The sequence below is a fragment of the Geospiza fortis genome, unplaced genomic scaffold (assembly GCF_000277835.1).
Source record: "Geospiza fortis unplaced genomic scaffold, GeoFor_1.0 scaffold305, whole genome shotgun sequence".
In the NCBI taxonomy this organism is placed as follows: Eukaryota; Metazoa; Chordata; class Aves; order Passeriformes; family Thraupidae; genus Geospiza; species Geospiza fortis.
This window is the reverse complement of record NW_005054604.1, coordinates 95,939-113,971: the sequence shown is the minus strand read 5'-3', so window position 1 is coordinate 113,971 and position 18,033 is coordinate 95,939. Positions and strand designations below refer to the sequence as shown.

At 47.9% G+C, this 18,033-nt stretch overlaps 1 protein-coding gene across 2 annotated transcripts in view; it reads left to right on the top strand.

Moving 5' to 3' along the window:
- The window catches only part of SORL1 (sortilin related receptor 1), a 42,932-nt gene that overhangs the window by 23,141 nt on the left and 1,758 nt on the right, over positions 1–18,033 (top strand). For both annotated transcript variants that reach the window (XM_014310883.2, XM_005430130.2), the window contains exons 26-45: positions 541–648; positions 2,085–2,216; positions 2,490–2,621; positions 3,237–3,371; positions 3,622–3,777; positions 4,530–4,679; positions 5,695–5,823; positions 7,255–7,381; positions 7,913–8,082; positions 9,257–9,369; positions 9,658–9,762; positions 10,808–10,880; positions 12,002–12,084; positions 12,335–12,431; positions 13,001–13,185; positions 14,631–14,750; positions 14,836–15,000; positions 15,833–16,007; positions 16,420–16,526; positions 17,413–17,605. In XM_014310883.2, coding sequence (XP_014166358.2) covers positions 541–648; positions 2,085–2,216; positions 2,490–2,621; positions 3,237–3,371; positions 3,622–3,777; positions 4,530–4,679; positions 5,695–5,823; positions 7,255–7,381; positions 7,913–8,082; positions 9,257–9,369; positions 9,658–9,762; positions 10,808–10,880; positions 12,002–12,084; positions 12,335–12,431; positions 13,001–13,185; positions 14,631–14,750; positions 14,836–15,000; positions 15,833–16,007; positions 16,420–16,526; positions 17,413–17,605 — 2,655 coding nt within the window. The remainder of the gene's footprint in view (positions 1–540; positions 649–2,084; positions 2,217–2,489; positions 2,622–3,236; positions 3,372–3,621; positions 3,778–4,529; positions 4,680–5,694; positions 5,824–7,254; positions 7,382–7,912; positions 8,083–9,256; positions 9,370–9,657; positions 9,763–10,807; positions 10,881–12,001; positions 12,085–12,334; positions 12,432–13,000; positions 13,186–14,630; positions 14,751–14,835; positions 15,001–15,832; positions 16,008–16,419; positions 16,527–17,412; positions 17,606–18,033) is intronic.

The following is an 18,033-nucleotide window of genomic DNA, read 5'->3' as shown; positions in this document are numbered from 1 at the left end:
ATTTATAGAACTTACTTTATACAATATAATTATTTTATTTATATAATATTCTATTTAGATCATTTATATAAATTATTTTATTTATACAATATAATTATTTTATTTAGATAATATTTTGTTTATGTAATTAATATAACATTTTATTTGTATAATTTGTGTAAATTATTTTATTGATCTAATATTATAATTATTTTATTTATATAATATTATAATTATTTTATTTATATAATATTATAATTATTTTATTTATATGATATTTTATTTATATAGTTTATATCAATTAATACTATCTGACACACACACACTTCTTTACCCTGATAGGCCAAAGGAACAAAACATCCTCAATTTGGGTAAACAATCTCCATATTGCATTCTGCTTTAGCACAACACAAGTGAGATAAGAATTGTGTTTCCCTTCTTCTCTGCTTGTCTCAGAGGGCATGTGAATACCACAGCAACCCTGGCTTTTCTTAGCTGATTAAAACAGCTTTAACAAAACCCTGAAAAAACGCCCAACATCCTCCCCATTCTGCCTTTCAGAGAAGAAGTGCAACGGCTTCCAGTGCCCCAATGGCAGCTGCATCCCCACCAGCAAACACTGCGATGGCATCAACGACTGCTCCGACGCCTCGGACGAGCAGCACTGTGGTGGGTGCTGGGCTCAGGGGGGCTCTGGGGCCCAGCTCTGGGGCTGGCAGCAGTAATGAGCTCATGTGCCTTGCTCGGCACCCAGTTTGTTAGAGGAGGAGCAGGGGATGAAGCTTTTCAGCCTTTGCTTTGCTTCTTCTCCTCTGGATCTGTTGCGTCGCTATTGGAGAATGTTCAGTTTCCCCAGAATGTTAAGGAATATTTCTGGTATTTCCTCTGGTAACCTTCCTCTATACAGTCTGCAGCTTCTCTAGAATGAGGGCTGAGATTTCTAGATGGGCTGATGAGACCCCTGACTCCCTGAGGAGTGGAAAATCCTGAGTGATGCGAAAAATGGGAGGAGATGGGCCAAATCGTGAAGGAATTCTCTGACCCTATAGTCTGGGAGTTTCCACATGAACAGATTCAAAACCCAGCTGAGGTGGGGAAATACCTGAAAGAGAAGTACCAGGATGACCCTAAGGAGAATTATTGCACACTGCAGGGCAGCAGACAGAGGAAGGGCAGGGAGATAAATCAGCAGCTCTCCCAGTCAGGCTGCAGCCAACACCCCGGGCTCAAAGCCAGCAGCTAAACCAGATAGTGAGCCTAAACCAGCACCTAAACCAGACAATAAACCTCAACCAGTGGCTCAACCAGCACACTATGTTAGCAGTTTGATCACTGACAGTGAGACAAACTGGCAAAATTTGTTTGTGGCTAGCAGTGTTTAGCGAGCATCTGATGCAGATTAGGTTGAATGAGGTTGCTTTGACATTGTTACCTTCAGAGCATCTCAGGTTTTTAAAGAAATGGTCATTGGAAAGAAATTATGATCTGCTGAGTTGGATTGATATAAACTGTAGGTCCTTCAGAAGCCTTGCAGTTCTTAAGGTTACATATCTTTCTTCAACTCGCCTTCCCTTGAAAGCAAAACCCAGGTTTTACTTTCAAAAAAAAAGGTTTTGGAAAAGGTTTCAAAAAGTCAGGTTTTTGTCTTATTTTATCCAGAAAATCCAAAACATGTAGTTTAAGCATATTAGGTACTGTCTGAACCAGCTTTCTGCAGGTAAAAAAGCAAAGCTGCATTTTTTTTTTTGCTCTGCCCAAGCCAGAAATGGGAGCAAAGCCACTTTACTCCCCTGGGAGATAATGGGAGAGGCTTAGTGGGCAGTCACGGGCCCACTGTGAAATTGGTGGGTCAGCAAAAGGCACAGCCTGGGGGACACTGCCAGGGAGGCACCAAACCCCTCCTGGTGCCTGTGCCCACCCTGAGGGGTGATCTGGTGAGAATCAGGGACACAGCTCAAGCCATTTGTGTCAGGAACTCTCTGTAAATCCCCAAAATCCGCCCTGAGCTGCGCTCAGACCCGCACAGCCCCCGGTGGGTGACACCGCTGGCTGCAGGGACAGCAGAGGTGCCAGCCCTGTCCCCCTGTCCTGCCCCATCCCTGCAGAGCCCCTGTGCACCCGCTACATGGATTTTGTGTGCAAGAACCGGCAGCAGTGCTTGTTCCACTCCATGGTGTGCGACGGCATCGTCCAGTGCCGCGACGGCTCCGACGAGGACGCCGCCTATGCTGGCTGCTGTGAGTGTCACCAATGTCACATTTCTGCCAAGGGAGGGTGGGCACAGCATGGGAACAGAGCCCTGGGGAGGCTACCAGGGATGCCAGCTATTCTGGCTGCTGTGAGTGTCACCAATGTCACATTTCTGCCAAGAGCCAGGCTACCAGGGATGCCAGCTTTCCTAAGAGGTGGCTCCAGACCTGCTTAGAAATCTGTGCTTGGCCCTGAGCGTGCTCCTTCCTGCTCAAGCTTTCCTGAAGCCCTTGATCTTTACACCAGTCCTCTCCCTGCAGCCCAGGACCCCGAGTTCCACCGGACCTGTGACCAGTTCAGCTTCCAGTGCCAGAACGGGGTGTGCATCAGCCTGGTGTGGAAGTGTGACGGGATGGATGACTGTGGGGACTACTCGGACGAAGCAAACTGTGGTGAGCAGCATCCCCAAGGCCTCCTGCCACTGCAGCTCCAGCCTCCTTTGCATTTCAGGAGCGTGGAGCAGTGTCTTCCTCATGTTCTCACTCGTGTGTGTGAGTGTGGCACATCACAGCCTGTCCTACCTGGAGATCGGTGTCATTTCCTTCCTGCTGCAGGCAGGTGAAGTGAAGCCTGCAGAAAACCTGGCACGTCTTGTGCTTGACTAACTCCTCTGTGACCGTATTTACTGCACAGACTCCCAGCCCTGAGCAGACAGGCAGTTTGCAGCCAAACCCAATATTTACCACTGTTCCCTGGGCGGCTGTAGGAGCTGTACCCAGCCAGGCGAGGCAGCTGCAGCCTCATTTCAGAGCTGCAGGGTTTGCTTCTCCATTTCTGCCATGCTCTGGTGGATTCTGCTCTGGTTCTGAGATCAGGGATGGTGTCTGGCCACAAAGAACACAGACAGCAGTGGTAGCAACAGAATGAGGGCTGGGAGGAGTGGGAATGCTGGGAATGAAGAGGAAGAAATGTGCTTGTGCTGCTCAGGTGATCTCCCTAAGGTGCTCCCACCTCTGAGCTGTGCTGAGGTGCCCCTGTGGCTCACAGGACTCTCCTCTCCTTGCCAGAAAACCCGACAGAAGCCCCGAACTGCTCCCGGTATTACCAGTTCCAGTGTGGGAACGGGCACTGCATCCCCAACCGCTGGAAGTGCGACCAGGAGAACGACTGCGGGGACTGGTCTGATGAGAGGGACTGCGAGGGTAAGGACGCGCTGACACGGACATGACAGGGACTGGGACATGCTGAAGGATCACTCTGCCTTCCCGCAGCCCCCAAAATGCCCCATGAGGGCCCTTTCGTGCACCTTTTACTCTGTATTTCTGGATATCCCGATTACAGGCACAATGTAAAAACACCGAGGTTGTGATGCCTCACCTGCCTCCTTCTCGGCCAGCAGGGAGCTTACACAGGAGCAGGAGCTCAGCTCAGCTGTCCCTGGTGTATTTTTAGGCTCTCCAGTTCATCCCATTACCACGCTGATCCCCCCGACGTGCCTGCCCAACCATTTCCGCTGCAACAGCGGCGCCTGCATCATGAACAGCTGGGTGTGTGATGGCTACAAGGACTGCTCTGATGGCTCTGATGAAGAGGCCTGTCCCACCCCAAGTAAGCCCTCCTCTCCCTCACCCCTTCCCTTCTCCCAGATCACATCTGCAAGGAGTTCTGCCCTTTCAGAGCCTGGCCAGGTTGCGGGGTTAATTTGTGGTGTAAAATTTGCGGGGTAAAACAAAGTTTTGTCGCCCTCCAGCAGTGCCACCAGCTGGGACAGTGCTCCAGAGCAGCACAGTCCTGTGGTGGTGTTCACAGGGGTCCCAGGAAGAGGGAAGAGACTCTAACTCCATGTTTCTGAAAGCTAATTTATTATTTTATGATATATATTATATTAAAACTACACTAAAAGAATAGAAGAAAGGATTTCATCAGAAGGTTTGCAAGGAATGCAGAGGCTGGAATGATAACAAAATCCTGTGACTGACCGAGGCAGTCCGAGCCAGCTGGGCTGTGATTTGCTATTAATTAAAAACAACCACATAAGACCAATCACAGATCCACCTGTTGCATTCCACAGCAGCAGATAAGTATTGTCTGCATTTTGTTCCTGAGGCCTCTCAGCTTCTCAGGAGGAAAAAATCCTAAGGAAAGGGATTTTTCAGAAAATATAATGGCCACACATTCCCAGCAGAGCAGAGGCTTTTCGAGCCCTCTGCAGTCAGCAGAGAGGATGGCCAAGGCGTCATGCCCGTCACCTGCTGGATGGAAGGAGATTGCCATCTAGTGGAGTCGGGCCTGGGGACAGCGCTGCTCCCTGCTGGCGGCGGTGCCAGCCCTGGCGCTCTCCTGTCTCTGTGTGTGTGCAGGACCCAACGCGACAGCCACGTCCCCCGCGCTCCCGGGGCGCTGCAGCCGCTTCGAGTTCGAGTGCCAGCAGCTGCACAAGTGCATTCCCAACTGGAAGAGGTGTGATGGAGTCAGGGACTGCCAGGACGGCACCGACGAGAGGAACTGCCGTGAGTGTGGGCAGGGACGGGCACACCTGGAGCTTTCCCTGGGGAGCTCCTTGTGTGTCAGAGCCCAGGAAATCCCTCTGGCTGCCCTGGAGTGCTCAAACCCCTGCCAGGGGGCTCAGAGACCTTGGCACAGAGCCCCGGACCCCTGTGCTTTTGATTTAGCCCGTGGAAAAAACAATTACCAACCTTGATATGAAGAATTACGAGCCACAAAAGTTTAAGTAGCATGATAGTGAATTTATCATGAGGTGAAAAAATAGATGTTTTGGGGTTTTTAGAATAGGAGTTCAGGGGTCAAGATGGAGGGAACTGGGTATGTCCAGCCTTTCTCCTTCTTCTTCTTGGCCTCCATCTTCTGTGTGATGGTGGCACTTTGGGATTGGTTTAGAGTAGAAGCTCAGTGTCTAACATAGGTGATGGGTATTGGGAAGTAATTGTAAATATTGTACACGTAGTTTTTAGTATAAAGACATAATAACACTGCCCTGAGGGTGGGCAGAGTGCCTCTGACTGTCTTGCTGAACAGACCTCGGCTGGACAGGAGAAAAAAATTTATAGATAAGACACGATAAACAACCTTGAGACCGAGAACTGAAGAGCTCTAACTCCTTCTTCAAGTCTTGAGCTGAGAAAAGAGACTTTCTAAAATATCTCAGAGTCACTCTGACCAGCTAGAGAACCTGAGAATTGTGAGGGCAGGGAAGCCTCTGAGGAGGCTTTGATTGCTGGGGAAATCCCTGTAGGAAAAAAATCTTTACAGAAAACAGAAATCTTTTACAGAAAAAGTTCAAAAAAGGATAAAAAGCCCAAGGGGTGCTATTCCCATTAGAAGTCCAGTTGTTGTTTCTCACGGGATGAGCTCCAGGTTCTTCTGAAGGTGCAGCCAGCAGGAGACACCCCAGAGTGTGACACATCAGCCTGAGCTCCATCCCTGACATGCAGCCACCTGCAAATATTCCAGTGCTGCCGAGGGAACTTCCCTGCCTGCAGTCCTGAACTGTTGTGCCTCTTTCAGCCACTCCAAGCAGCCTGTCCTGCCCCAGTGGCTTCAGGTGTGAGGATGGGGAGGCCTGCATCCTGCTGCCGGAGCGCTGTGATGGGTACCTGGACTGCTCAGACAGCAGTGATGAGAGGAACTGCACAGGTGAGAGCAGCCCTGTCCCATCCCTCACTCCCTCTCCCTGTCAGCACACAGATGTGCTCTCCTGGCTCTGTGACCTTGCCCTCACAACATCCTTGATTTATCTGCCTCTCTTGTCCAAGCTGCCTCCTCACCCATTTATCACCAGCTGGGACAAACTTCCCAGCAGCTTCTGCACTGACAATTTGTCTTCCAGCAGCCTCAGACACCGGGGGAAAAAAAAAATCATTTTAGGATGGATGGGAGCAAAGCTGGCTATTTTACACAGCCCACAGGTGAAACAAGAGTCTCCTGCTCTGCCCTGCTTTGCAAGGTGACCCTGGGGACGTGGCATGTGCCCTGCTGCCATCCCTGGCTGTCCCTTGGTGGCCCTGTGGGGGCAGAGGGACAGAGCCCACCCTGGGCTGATAGCAGGGATTGATCACTGCCTCCAGCCAGCCATGAGCTTCAGCAGCTCCCCCACAGAACTGCTGGGCGGGCTGGGCATCAATCAGGTTTAGTTCTTTAATTAAATATTGATTGGGAGAGAGAGTCAGGTTCAGGGGAGGGGGAAGGGGAAGGAGCTGCTGAGATGCACAACTCAGCTGCTACACCAATGGAAAACCATTTCTTTTCCCTTGGAAAAATTGCCTTGCCGTGCTGTCCATGGCCCCACATGCCTGCTGGATTTAATTCCAGCTGTTTAGGGAAAGCAAAACAGCAGCAATTTGCCCCTGCTCTGCTTGGTTTCTGTTCAGCACCAAAGCTGAGCACCCCAGCAGAGCCAAACCACAACAGAGGGATTTGGGCACATAGAGAGAGAGAGCAGGGAGTGGCCTGGTGGGAGCAGGGCACAGATTTGGGGCATTTCAGATCAGCACCTCCCACCCCCAGCCCTGGCAGGGCTGGGTTCCACAGTGATTTTATCCCCTGAATGCCTCTGTGAAGGTCAGGCAGTGATTCAGCCAGAGTTTGTGTCCAGGCAAGCCCCAAACTTGAATTACCAGCCTTTGCTTGGTCCTGCTGCTGAGCACAACGTGTGATAAGGGAAAACACACAAAGAAAGGGCCTGGGGGGTGACAGGGACAGCACAGACTGGTCACAGCAGGAGAAGGGTGACACTGAGCAGTTTGCACTCACACAATTCCAAAATTCCCAATTATTTCATCAACAGCCACACTTTATCTTTCCTTAGGGGAAAGGGGATGCTTGCCTGGTGCAGCATGAAGATATTTTGGGTAGAACTAAGAGCACCAGGGGTGAATCCCTGCTCTGAGCTGCCCTCTGTGAGCCCAGGGTAAATCACACATCTCATTTAAGTGGTGCAGACACCCCTTGAGTCAGCGCTGTTCCTGCCTCCCCTGTGGTTGGTGTTACAAACAAAGCTCCTGTTTCTCTCCTGGGCGCAGGGCTTGTTTCCCTGCAGTAAATTCCCCTTTCCCCTTCTCTGCTCAGATGACACAATCGTGTACAAGGTCCAGAACCTGCAGTGGACAGCTGATTTCTCTGGTGATGTCACCCTGACGTGGGCTCGGCCAAAAAGGATGTCCTCGAGCTCCTGTGTCTACAACATCTACTACAGGTACATCACCCCTCCCCTGCTGCTGGGGCAGGTAAAGAGGACAAGCATCAGCACAGGTGTGCCTGTGTTTACTGCAGAGAACCACAGAATATCAGGTCTGAAAGATTCAGAGCTCCTTAATCAAGTTCTGCTTGGAAAATGTAATATTTGGTAGCAAAAGAGACACAAAATAGGAGCACCCAGAGGGAATTGGTGACAAATTGCATTGGTTTCCTCCTTGACCATGTACTCAGACAGTAAAGTTGTTATATTCATTGTTTTTTCCACTTGGGCCTTGTCTTTGTGGGACCATTAACAGCAAGAACAAAGGTAATAAATTTGAGCACAAGAGTTATAGAAAAGCTCAGGGGCTTATAAGTCACCAAGCCATGGTTAGTTCAGGCTTTCCAGCAGCATCTTTTCAAATTGCTGGTGTGGCACTACCAAAATGAGCCTCAACTTTTTAAAATGGTTCAATATTTTGGGATAAATATACATGTTCTATGCTGAAAAAGCCCATCCTGACTGGAGGCGTGTGGCTCTGTCCCTCAGGATGGTCGGTGAGAGCATCTGGAAGGTCCTGGAGACGCACAGCAACAAAACCAACGGCGTCCTGAAGGTCCTCAAGCCCGACTGCAGCTACCAGGTGAAGGTGCAGGTGCAGTGTCTGAGCAGGGTCTACAACACCAACGACTTCATCACTCTGAGGGCGCCCGAAGGACGTAAGCACAGCTGCTGCTGCCACCACTGCCTGCCACATTTCTGCTGCTGTGGGCTGAATTTTATTTGCAGGGAATGCCCCAGCCAAGGCAGGAATGATGCATCTGACTCTGCGTTCTCAGAATACTGTTATACTATAATACTATTAATATATTATATATATGACATATATATCCAATATATTATATATATCATATAATTAAATTATATTAGCTATTATCTTATAAATATTATATTATTAATAATAATATAAATAAAACAATTATTACATATATTACCGTATATTAATTATATTATTATTAATAATATATACTATTAATATACCATAATACTATACATACTTTATTTATAAAACTTTATTATGTTCTTATAATATCTCTCTCCATGTTCTCAGAATACTATATTATACTATAATACTATTAATGTATTATATATATTACATATATATACAATGTATGCAATATATTATATTATTAATATAATATTATATTATATTATATTACAGTATAATACTATATTTATAATACTATATTATGTTAAAGAATACTATACTATCCTGGAGAATACAGAAAAGATACTGAGTGCTAAAAAGATAATAATGAAAACTCCTGACTCTTTCCAGAGTCTCGACACAGCTTGGCCCTGATTGGCCAATAAGTCAAAACAACTCACACTAGAAATCCAATGAAACAATCACCTGTGTGTAAACAATCTCCAAACACATTCCACACGAGCAAAACAGAGAAGAAGCAAATGAAATAAAATTGTTTTCCTTTTCTCTGAGGCTTTTCAGCTTCCCAGGGGAAAAATCCTGGGCAAAGGGCTGAAAAGTAGAGATATCCCTGCTATGAACAAAAAGGGTCTTTCCTTGGACTTGGGAATTAATCACAGAATGACCAGGTTGGAAGAGAGCTTCAAGGTCATTAAATCCAGCCCAGCCCCAACACCGCAACCAAACCCTGGCACCCAGTGCCACATCCAGGCTTTGTTAAACACACCCAGGGATGGGGACTCCACCACCTCCCTGGGCAGAACATTCTAGAACTAGAATTGTCCTGGACTGGGAGAAAGGGCCATCCACCCCTTTGTCCTGATTTTCAGGGAGATTCTGCTTTTCCCCTCACGCTCTGGGCACACCACTGTGTCTGTCACTAATATTTCTCTTTCTCTCACTAGTACCAGATGCTCCCCTGAACCTGCAGCTGTCCCTGAAGAGAGAAGCTGAGGGTGTGGTGATGGGCTGGTGGAGTCCCCCCCTGAACGCCCACGGCCTCATCCGGGAATTCATCGTGAGTCCTGCTGCCCCTGGGGACATGGGGACACCAGCACACAGCCAGCTGCAGGGGGGTGGGCCTGGAACGGGATATTTTGGGGAGGAAATCTGCTGGGAGCATCAGGCAAGTTGGGAGAAGAAATGCTGTAGGCAGCACCACAGCCCTGGAGTTTTTAATTTCTCCCTTTCTGAGATGTCGTGCTTCTTTCTGCTGGCATTTTGTCTCAGGGGGATAGAGATAAACAGGTCTCTCTCCTGACCTGTGGTATTTTTGAGCCCTCAAGCCTTGTTTTGGTGCTCCTAGGTGGAATACAGCAGCAGTGGATCCAAGGAGTGGTCATCCCTCAGAACCACCAAGAACTACACGGAGATCAAGAACTTGCAGGTCAACACTCTCTACACAGTCAGAGTGAGTATTTCCAAAGCTCCCTCTAAGAGTATTTCCAAAGCTCCCTCTCAGAGTGAGCATTTCCAAAGCTCTCTCTCAGAATAAGTATTTCCAAAGCTCTCTCAGAGTATTTCCAAAGCTCCCTCTCAGACTATTTCCAAGCTCACTCTAAGTGAGCTCTCATTCCTGAGTGGCCTAAGCCCCGCACAGCCAAAAACTTGCTAAAAAAATGATCTTGTTAAAAAAACCATCTCGTTAAAGCCCTGCCCTTTAATGCCAACCCACACCACCACTGCTAATGTCTACAGTTCCAAGGCCCTTGGTTTGCTCCTTTGTCCCACAAGGCCAGGCTGGATTACAAAATCCTCCCTGCTAATTGCCCATTCCAATGTCACTGCAACTGCACTGGATGTGGGCCAGAGATAAATTTGGTCCTTGGTGTATCAGTGGGAAAAGAAGCAGATCTGCCTGTGGGGAATGTCTGCACAGGGGAGAGGCTGGGTAATTATAGACAGAAGTAATAAGGAGAGGAAATGAAAAGTCTGTACAGAGAGCCCTGGGAAATGAGTGATTTGCCATTGTCCATCCTCCTGAGTTCTTGGGGAAGTTCACTGCGAGGGGGGATGAATCCCCGCCTCCAAATCCGTGTTATTCTCACAACTGGTTGGAGACTTTCCTCCCATGGCATTCCTTCCCAATATAATTCATCCCCAGATGAATCTTTGGAAGTATTTCAGGGCTTGCGTGTTCTTCCCTGGCGTGCCTCTCACCTGCTTTATGGCCCCTGGAGTCCCCGGCTCCTTATCTCGATGGGCTCCTCAAAGATCCCATCAGAGAGCAGTTATCTGCAAAGAGGCTGCACCTCCCTCCTCTCAGATTCCTTTAATTGACTTTAAGCAGTCGGCTTTATCTCTGCATTAAGCATTTTATTGCCAAGTAATTAAGCTATTGTTTGCTTCCAAGTCCTTTTCCCAGGAGCCCCGCCAGGTCTGTAACCTTCCTCTCACCTCCCCTCTCTGCACTGTAAAAATGTTGCTCATGTTCCCTCTCCCTCTGGTTTCCAAAGGTTGCTGCAGTAACCAGCCGAGGGGTGGGAAACTGGAGTGAACCCAAGTCCATCACCACGGTCAAAGGCAAAGGTAAATGTTGTTCTTTGGGTCAGCTCAGAGAAGGTGACCACAAGGCAGAGGAGCAGCCTGAAACGCCAGCAGCAGCATCCAGAGCCACCTCCCCGGCCTTTATTCTCCCTGCTGAGCCTTTCACAGCTTTGCTGTTAAAATTGACCTGTAAAAAGCGAATTTTTCACTCAGCCTGAGCTGCCTCAGAGTTCAGTGGCATCTCTGGAGGGGTCACTGCCTCTTCCTTGCACAGGGGATGGATGTGCTGCCCTGGAACTGAGCAGGAGCCTGTCCCCTCTCTCCCAGGCTGCAGACAGATTCCCTCAGACTTTTGTAGGCCAAATTCTGCCTCCAGATAGACAAGAAATTACCAACTCCATCACTCTCACTCTAAAAGGATGCTGGCTCATCCATCTCCCTCTTAGGTCACAATTATTGTGGCTCCTCCTGCAGGTTTAGACCATAAAAAACAACCACAGCTCCCAAGAACTATCACAACATCACAGCAGATAAATTCAAACAGCACAGTAAATAATTTCCTTCCCAACCTGTTTTTTTGTTTTGTCTTTTTTTTTTTTTTAAGAAAAGCCTTTTGAAGTCGTTTATATTCATGCCAAGTTTTTCATCCAAACTTATGTCCCTGCATCAAAATTGTCTGCTGATTTGTCAAATGAAAGAAGGGAAAGAAAACACCAGGCTACTCAAAGCGCAGGATCCAGATAATGTGAATCACCTGATGGTTAGAAAAACAGAGGTGGAAAGAACAGAAACAGCTCTGACTTCAGGTTTTGCATGAGTGCTTGGCACTGATAGCTCCTGATGTTCCTCAGCAGCTCTTTGGAAAGGCAGGAGCTGTTTCCTGGGATAGGAGCTCACCCTGCTGAGTTCAGAGGGAAATCCCTTTGCCCAGACCCCTCCAGCTCCAGCCTGCACTGAGCAAGGCACAGATAAAGCAGCTTTCAGGTGCTGGAGTTAGAAATGATGTCAGTGTCTTCTCTGAGGAGGACATGGCTCAGGCAAGGTTGGGGTGTCCTGTTCTGGGAGCTCTTAACACAAAAATCGGTATTTTATCTGTCCCCTCTCAATAAATATTTTTATTTCTTCGTGCTGTACTAACAGGTCTTTTCTCTCTTTCCCCCCAGTCATTCCTCCCCCTGTCATCCACATTGAGAGCTACAGTGAGGACTCCATAAGTTTCAGCCTAAAAATGACCACGAATATCAAGGTAAGAGTTTTTTCCCTTGCTATCTGAGCTGGGGAGATGGCGAATAGTGGCTGGGAGAAGCTGTCACCCACTGAAGCATTGCAATTACCATTTATTTCGTGCCAAATCATTTCTTCCTGCTCCCAGACTGCCCCGGGGCTCTTAATTGGGATGGAAAATACAATGCAAGGACTGTCAGGGGTCTGACAGTAGCCCTGGTTCTCTGTGTGCATCAGCTGAGCTGATGGCTCTGTGTCCTTGGGCTTGACAGGTCAGTGGCTACGTGGTCAACATCTACTGGACATTCGATAGCCACAGGCAGGAAAAAAGGACTCTGGTCATAGAAGGGGAAAAGTCCATCCAAAAAGGTAAATTCTGCTCAAAATAGAAAGCGTTGCTTTGGTCAACACCAAGCAGAAGGATTTATGAGAGGTTATAGGATTATTTTATTTCTTTTTTGCTACTAGTAGTTCTGTTTGAACAATTCTGTTTAAATCTGGACAGGACAAAGCAGTAAATTCTCTGTTTTGAGGACCTGGAGATTTCAAGCAGATTTGGGATTTACCCTCAGAGCTGCACTGGTCCTTTCTCATCACATGGGGTTTTGTTTGTTGTTCCATTTTTAATCTGCCAAAGGGAGCAGAAACAGGACAAGGATTTCTTGGGCTTGCACACAGTAATGACATTTCTGGTTTGGGAAAATCTCAGTGTGGCTATGTGAAATCATCCAGGCACAGAAAAGCGAGACTGGGTTGGATTCCAGAGTCTTAGGTGCTTCTGTATTAAGGAAATGACTGCAAAATCATGAAAGTGCAGCCCAAGAGAGGCAGGCTCCTGTCTGTTTGTGATGCTGACCCTTCCCTCGTGCTCCCACCCTGCCCTTGCCATGCTTTGTGCTGTGCCTCACCTAACAGTGCCCCTTCCTCTTCTTGCTCAGTGGCCAATCTGACAGCTCACACCCCCTATGAAATTTCTGCCTGGGCTAAGACAGAGCTGGGGGACAGCCCTCTGTCCTTTGTGCACGTGGTGACCAGTGGCACAAGGCCAGTGTCCCCAAGCCTCAAGGCCAAGGCCATCAACCAGACGGCCGTGGAATGCAGCTGGACTGGCCCCAGGAATGTGGTAAGGCACCAACCCTCCCCTCAGAGCCTCAGAGCAGCACACAACCCCCCTGAAACCAGGATAATTTGTTTGGGTTGAATTCCAAGGCCCTGAAAATGTTGGGGATGATGAGGGAAAGAACCTCCTGCCTTTTAAACGGAAGCAAAGCAAGGCTTCTTGTGTGTTTGTTGCAGTGAGAAGTGGCTCAAACACAGACAGCACAATGCTCCAGCAGCCTTTGAATCAACTGCTGTTACCTGAGCTGAGCTGAGGGATTTTGGGCTGGGAGTTCAAAGGGAAGTGGGCAGATTGAACTTGGCCAAGACAGAGGGAAAAGCAGGAAAAAAGGTCCAAAAGGAAAAGGGTCTTTGCTTCATGCCCCTAAAAAGTGACAGCCAGTGGGAAATGGATTTGTGGAAAATTCTCAAAGTCTGACAGAAGTCTGTTTCGTAATTACAATACATTATAAGCATTTCTTAACCTATCAACTTTTACCACACCACACTGTAAATACCTTAAAACCAATAATCTAAAATTACCCCTCGTAAATCCTACTATAATACATCTTTCATAGTTCTATTTCTCCAAAGTATCTGGTCTTATGTACAAAACCATCCTTTAAAACTTGTTTCTAACTCCATTTCTGTCTCAACAATATCTGTCCTATTCCATGACTTTTCTAACTCAACATTTCTCCAAAGTATTTAGTCTTATTTATAAAACCATCCTTTAAAAACTTGTTTCTAGCTCCATTTCTCTCTCAATAATATCGGTTTCTAGTTCAATTTCTCTCTCTACAATATCTGTTTCTAGCTCCATCTTTCTCTCTACAATATCTGTTTCTAGCTCCACTTCTCTCCCAACCATATCCATCATATCCCATGACATTTCTAACTCAACATTTCTTATCTCAAAGTTTACACACAGATGTGCACTGTTGTATTCGTGGGGTGCCCCGTGGCAGGAAGGAATGATGAATTTGACTCCATGTTCTTAGAAGGCTAATTTATTATTTTAAGATACTATATTATGTTAGAGAATACTAAACTAAACTACGCTAAAGAATACAGAAAGGATACAGACAGAAGGCTAAAAGATAATAATGAAAACTCGTGACTCCTTGCAGAGTCCCAACACAGCTGGACAGTGATTGGTCATTAAGTTAAAAACAATTCACATGAAACCAATGAAACAACCACCTGTTGGTAAACAATGTCCAAACACATTCCAAAGCAGCAAAACACAGGAGAAGCAAGTCAGATAATTATTGTTTTTATTTTTCTCTAAGGCTTCTCAGCTTCTCAGGAGAAAATCCTGGGCAAAGAGATTTTTCAGAAAATATGACGGTGACAACGCGCCACGTAAACCTTCTGTCAGACTCTGAGAATTTCCTACAAATCCCTTTCCCACAACAGCCAGGGGATGCTGTGGGCCATGCCAATCCCTGCTGTGCTTTTCCTCCTCAGGTCTATGGAATTTTCTACGCCACGTCCTTCCTGGAGCTGTACAGGAGCCCCCACAACAGCACCACCAGCGCCCACAACGCCACGGTGCTGGTGCAGCGCGACGAGCAGTACCTGTTCCTGGTGGGCTCCCGTCCTCCTCCTCCTCCCTCTGCCCGCCCCCTGGCTCCCCCAGGGCGCTGCCCTGACCTCTGTGCCTCCCTCCCAGGTGCGGGTGGTGTCTCCCTACCAAGGGCCCCCCTCTGACTCCGTGGTGGTGAAGATGATCCCGGATAACCGGCTGCCGCCGCGCCACCTGCACGCCGTGCGCACCGGGAAGACGTTCGCCGTCATCAAGTGGGAATCGCCCTACGACTCGCCCGACCAGGACATGGTAACCCCTCACAGAGCCTCCTCCTGGCCCTGTGCACACTAAATCCTGCCCCAAACACAGAGATTCTTGCCTTTCTTCTGTTGGAGAAAGCCTGAGGTTGGGTCTATCCTCTGCATAAAATCAAAGTGTGGACATCTCCAACATCTTCATTTCCTCCCTGCTGGCCATCAGCTCAGGAGTGTAACATAAAAAAGAGCCAGGTCTGAGATATCTGTTGCTGACCAAGTCTAAAACCAGCCCTGGGCATGTGCCAAAACACCTTTCTGGGCTTTGGTTCTGCCCAGGAGGGTAAGGCTGGGCTGGGGCACTGCCTCCTGCCTCAGCAAAGCCCAATTCTGTTCTCTGCCACGCTGGAATACACTCAGGTCTCGCTCCATTGAAGGCCAGTCATTTTCTCAGCAAGCTTTCCCCTCCCATTCTGCTCCAGAGACTTTAACAGCAAAGCTTTGGAGGTATAAACCTTCCCAGCAGAGCTGGAAACTCTGACAGGGCAGGGGTTTGCATTGCATCCTTGTGATTCACCGAGAAATACAACCTGAGCTTTTCCTCCTGCTCTCATCTGTTCCACTAACTGCATTTTCTGTATCAGTAAATGCTGATTTTCTGTATCAGTAATTTTCTGTATCAGTAAATACTGATTTTCTGTATCAGTAAATGCTGATTTTGGGCAGAGATCCAGAGAGAGGCTTGGAATTTTGCTCCCCAGGCTTTCTGTAAAGCTCAGCCTTGTTTTAAAGCAAATTTTACCCGCCCTGTCTAATGTCCTACAACTGTTTAGCTGAAATTCTGCAGGAAAATGAGATTTTGTTCCATCCATTTCCTCCCCTTCCAGCTCTATGCCGTGGCAGTTAAAGATTTGGTGAGGAAAACAGATAAAATCTACAAAGTGAAAAGCCGGAACAGCACGGTGGAGTACACCATAAAGAAACTGGAGCCAGGAGGGAAGTACCACGTGATTGTCCAGCTGGGAAACATGAGCAAGGAATCCAGCATGAAGATCAACACAGGTGAGGGACACAGCACCCATCCTGAGCTGCCTGGAGGCTGCAGGAATGTTCCTGCTGCTCTTGGTCCTCTCCCGCAGGCAAAGCCCAATTTTGGGAGGCTTCCCAGGGGAGGTGGTTACATCCCCAAACAACAGCAGCAGAGAGGAAGCTTCTCAAGTGATATCCAGTGTTTTCCTCCTGATAAATGGGAAAGGCACCAGTCTGGCTGTGTACACATCACCAAGTAGTATCACAGCCCTACCAGTGAAAAATTCCTCCTGCATCCTCTCCTCCAGCACATCCCTTTTCCAAGCAGAGTATTGTGGTGATCCCTAGAAAACCCCACTAACTTTCAGAATTCACTCCATTTGTGTAAGAGGAAAGTGCCACCAGTGCTACAACCTCACCTCCTGCCACTTTTTCCCATTTGCAGTCCCCCTGTCTGCACCGGATGCCTTAAAAATCATCACTGAAAACGACCATATTCTGCTTTTCTGGAAGAGTTTGGCACTGAAGGAAAGCAATTTCAATGAAAGCCGGGTAAGTTTTGCTGTGCCTCCTGTCCTACAGAAAATCCTGGAGCAGAGTCAGTGCAAGGCTCCTTTCACAGGCTCTGAAATCCATCCTGTCCTTGGTGAGCCCTCTGGAAGAGCTCACTAAAATTCATGTCATGGCTGAGGCTCTGAAGCTGATAGATCCAATCAGTCACCTTTTAGGAACATAATTATCCTGCTAGAAAAGGACAATTGTCCCCTGTGTGAAAGGACTGAGAAAAGGACACTGCCCTGCCATGCCAGGAACTCTGAAAGTTGTCATTATTCAGATTTGGATAGAAAATCTGTGAAATGCTGTCTGTCAGAGCATGGGCAGGGAGAAAAGTGCACGAAAAAAGCCCTCACCCTCCTGGACTCTGTGCTTGGGTGGGCTGGGGTGGGTGCTAAGGACAGAGTGGACCAGACAAACCAAACCAGAGTCGTTTAGGTTGGGAGAGACCTCCAAGATTGGGTCCAAGCTGTTCCCCATCCCCACCTTGTCGCCAGCCCAGAGCACTGAGTGCCACCTCCAGTTGTTTCCTGAACACCCCCAGGGATGGGGACTCCCTGGGCAGCCCTTGCAATGTTTAACAAACCTTTTAGTGAAGAAATCCTTCCTGATGTCCAACCTGAGCCTTCCCTGGCACAGCTCGAGGCCGTGTCCTCTCATCCTGTCACTTGGCAGAAGAGAAATCTCTCCTCGCTGAGCTGGCCAAGGTCAGTGCACACCAGCAGGGCTTCCTGGAGGAGACTCCACCTTGCTCCCTCCCAGCTGACAGCCCAGCAGGGCTCATCAAAGCCAGATCCAGGAGGAAAACCAAATTTCCAAGCCCTTTTGGAAGGAGCAAACCCGCCCTCCGCAGCCGATGACTTGGGCTTTGTGTTCCCCTCAGGGCTACGAGATTCACATGTTTGACAGCTTGATGAACATCACTGCCTACCTGGGCAACACCACAGAGAACTTCTTCAAGGTGTCCAACCTGAAGATGGGCCACAATTACTCGTTCAGCGTGCAGGCACGGTGCCTGTACGGGGGGCAGATGTGTGGGGAGCCAGCCACGCTTCTCTACGACGAGCTGGGAACAGGTGAGTCCCAATTTCCTCCTCATCCTCGTTAAAAAAACACTCAGGGAAGCCTCATAAATTCTTTAGGGATGTATTGCCCTGTTCTTCTAAGTTCTTCTAAGCCTTCTGGTGTTTACATTCTTGTGTTGGAGTTTCTCACACATTTTTATGTAAATAATTATTGTTTTTACATTCCTCTCTGGACGAGGAGAAATTTGATTTGTCCATTGTCATTGGAAAGGTGGAAATTTCATCCTCCAATCTGTCACGGACATATTTTATGAAAAATCCTTTCGTTAGGATCTTTTCTCCTGAGAAGCTGAGAAGCTTCAGCTTCTCCATGTTTTGCTGCTTTGGAATGTGATTTGGAGAATTGTTTACCCAGCATGTGAAATTGTTTTTACTTGATGACCAATGACAGCCACCTGTGTTGAGGCTGTGAGCAGCCA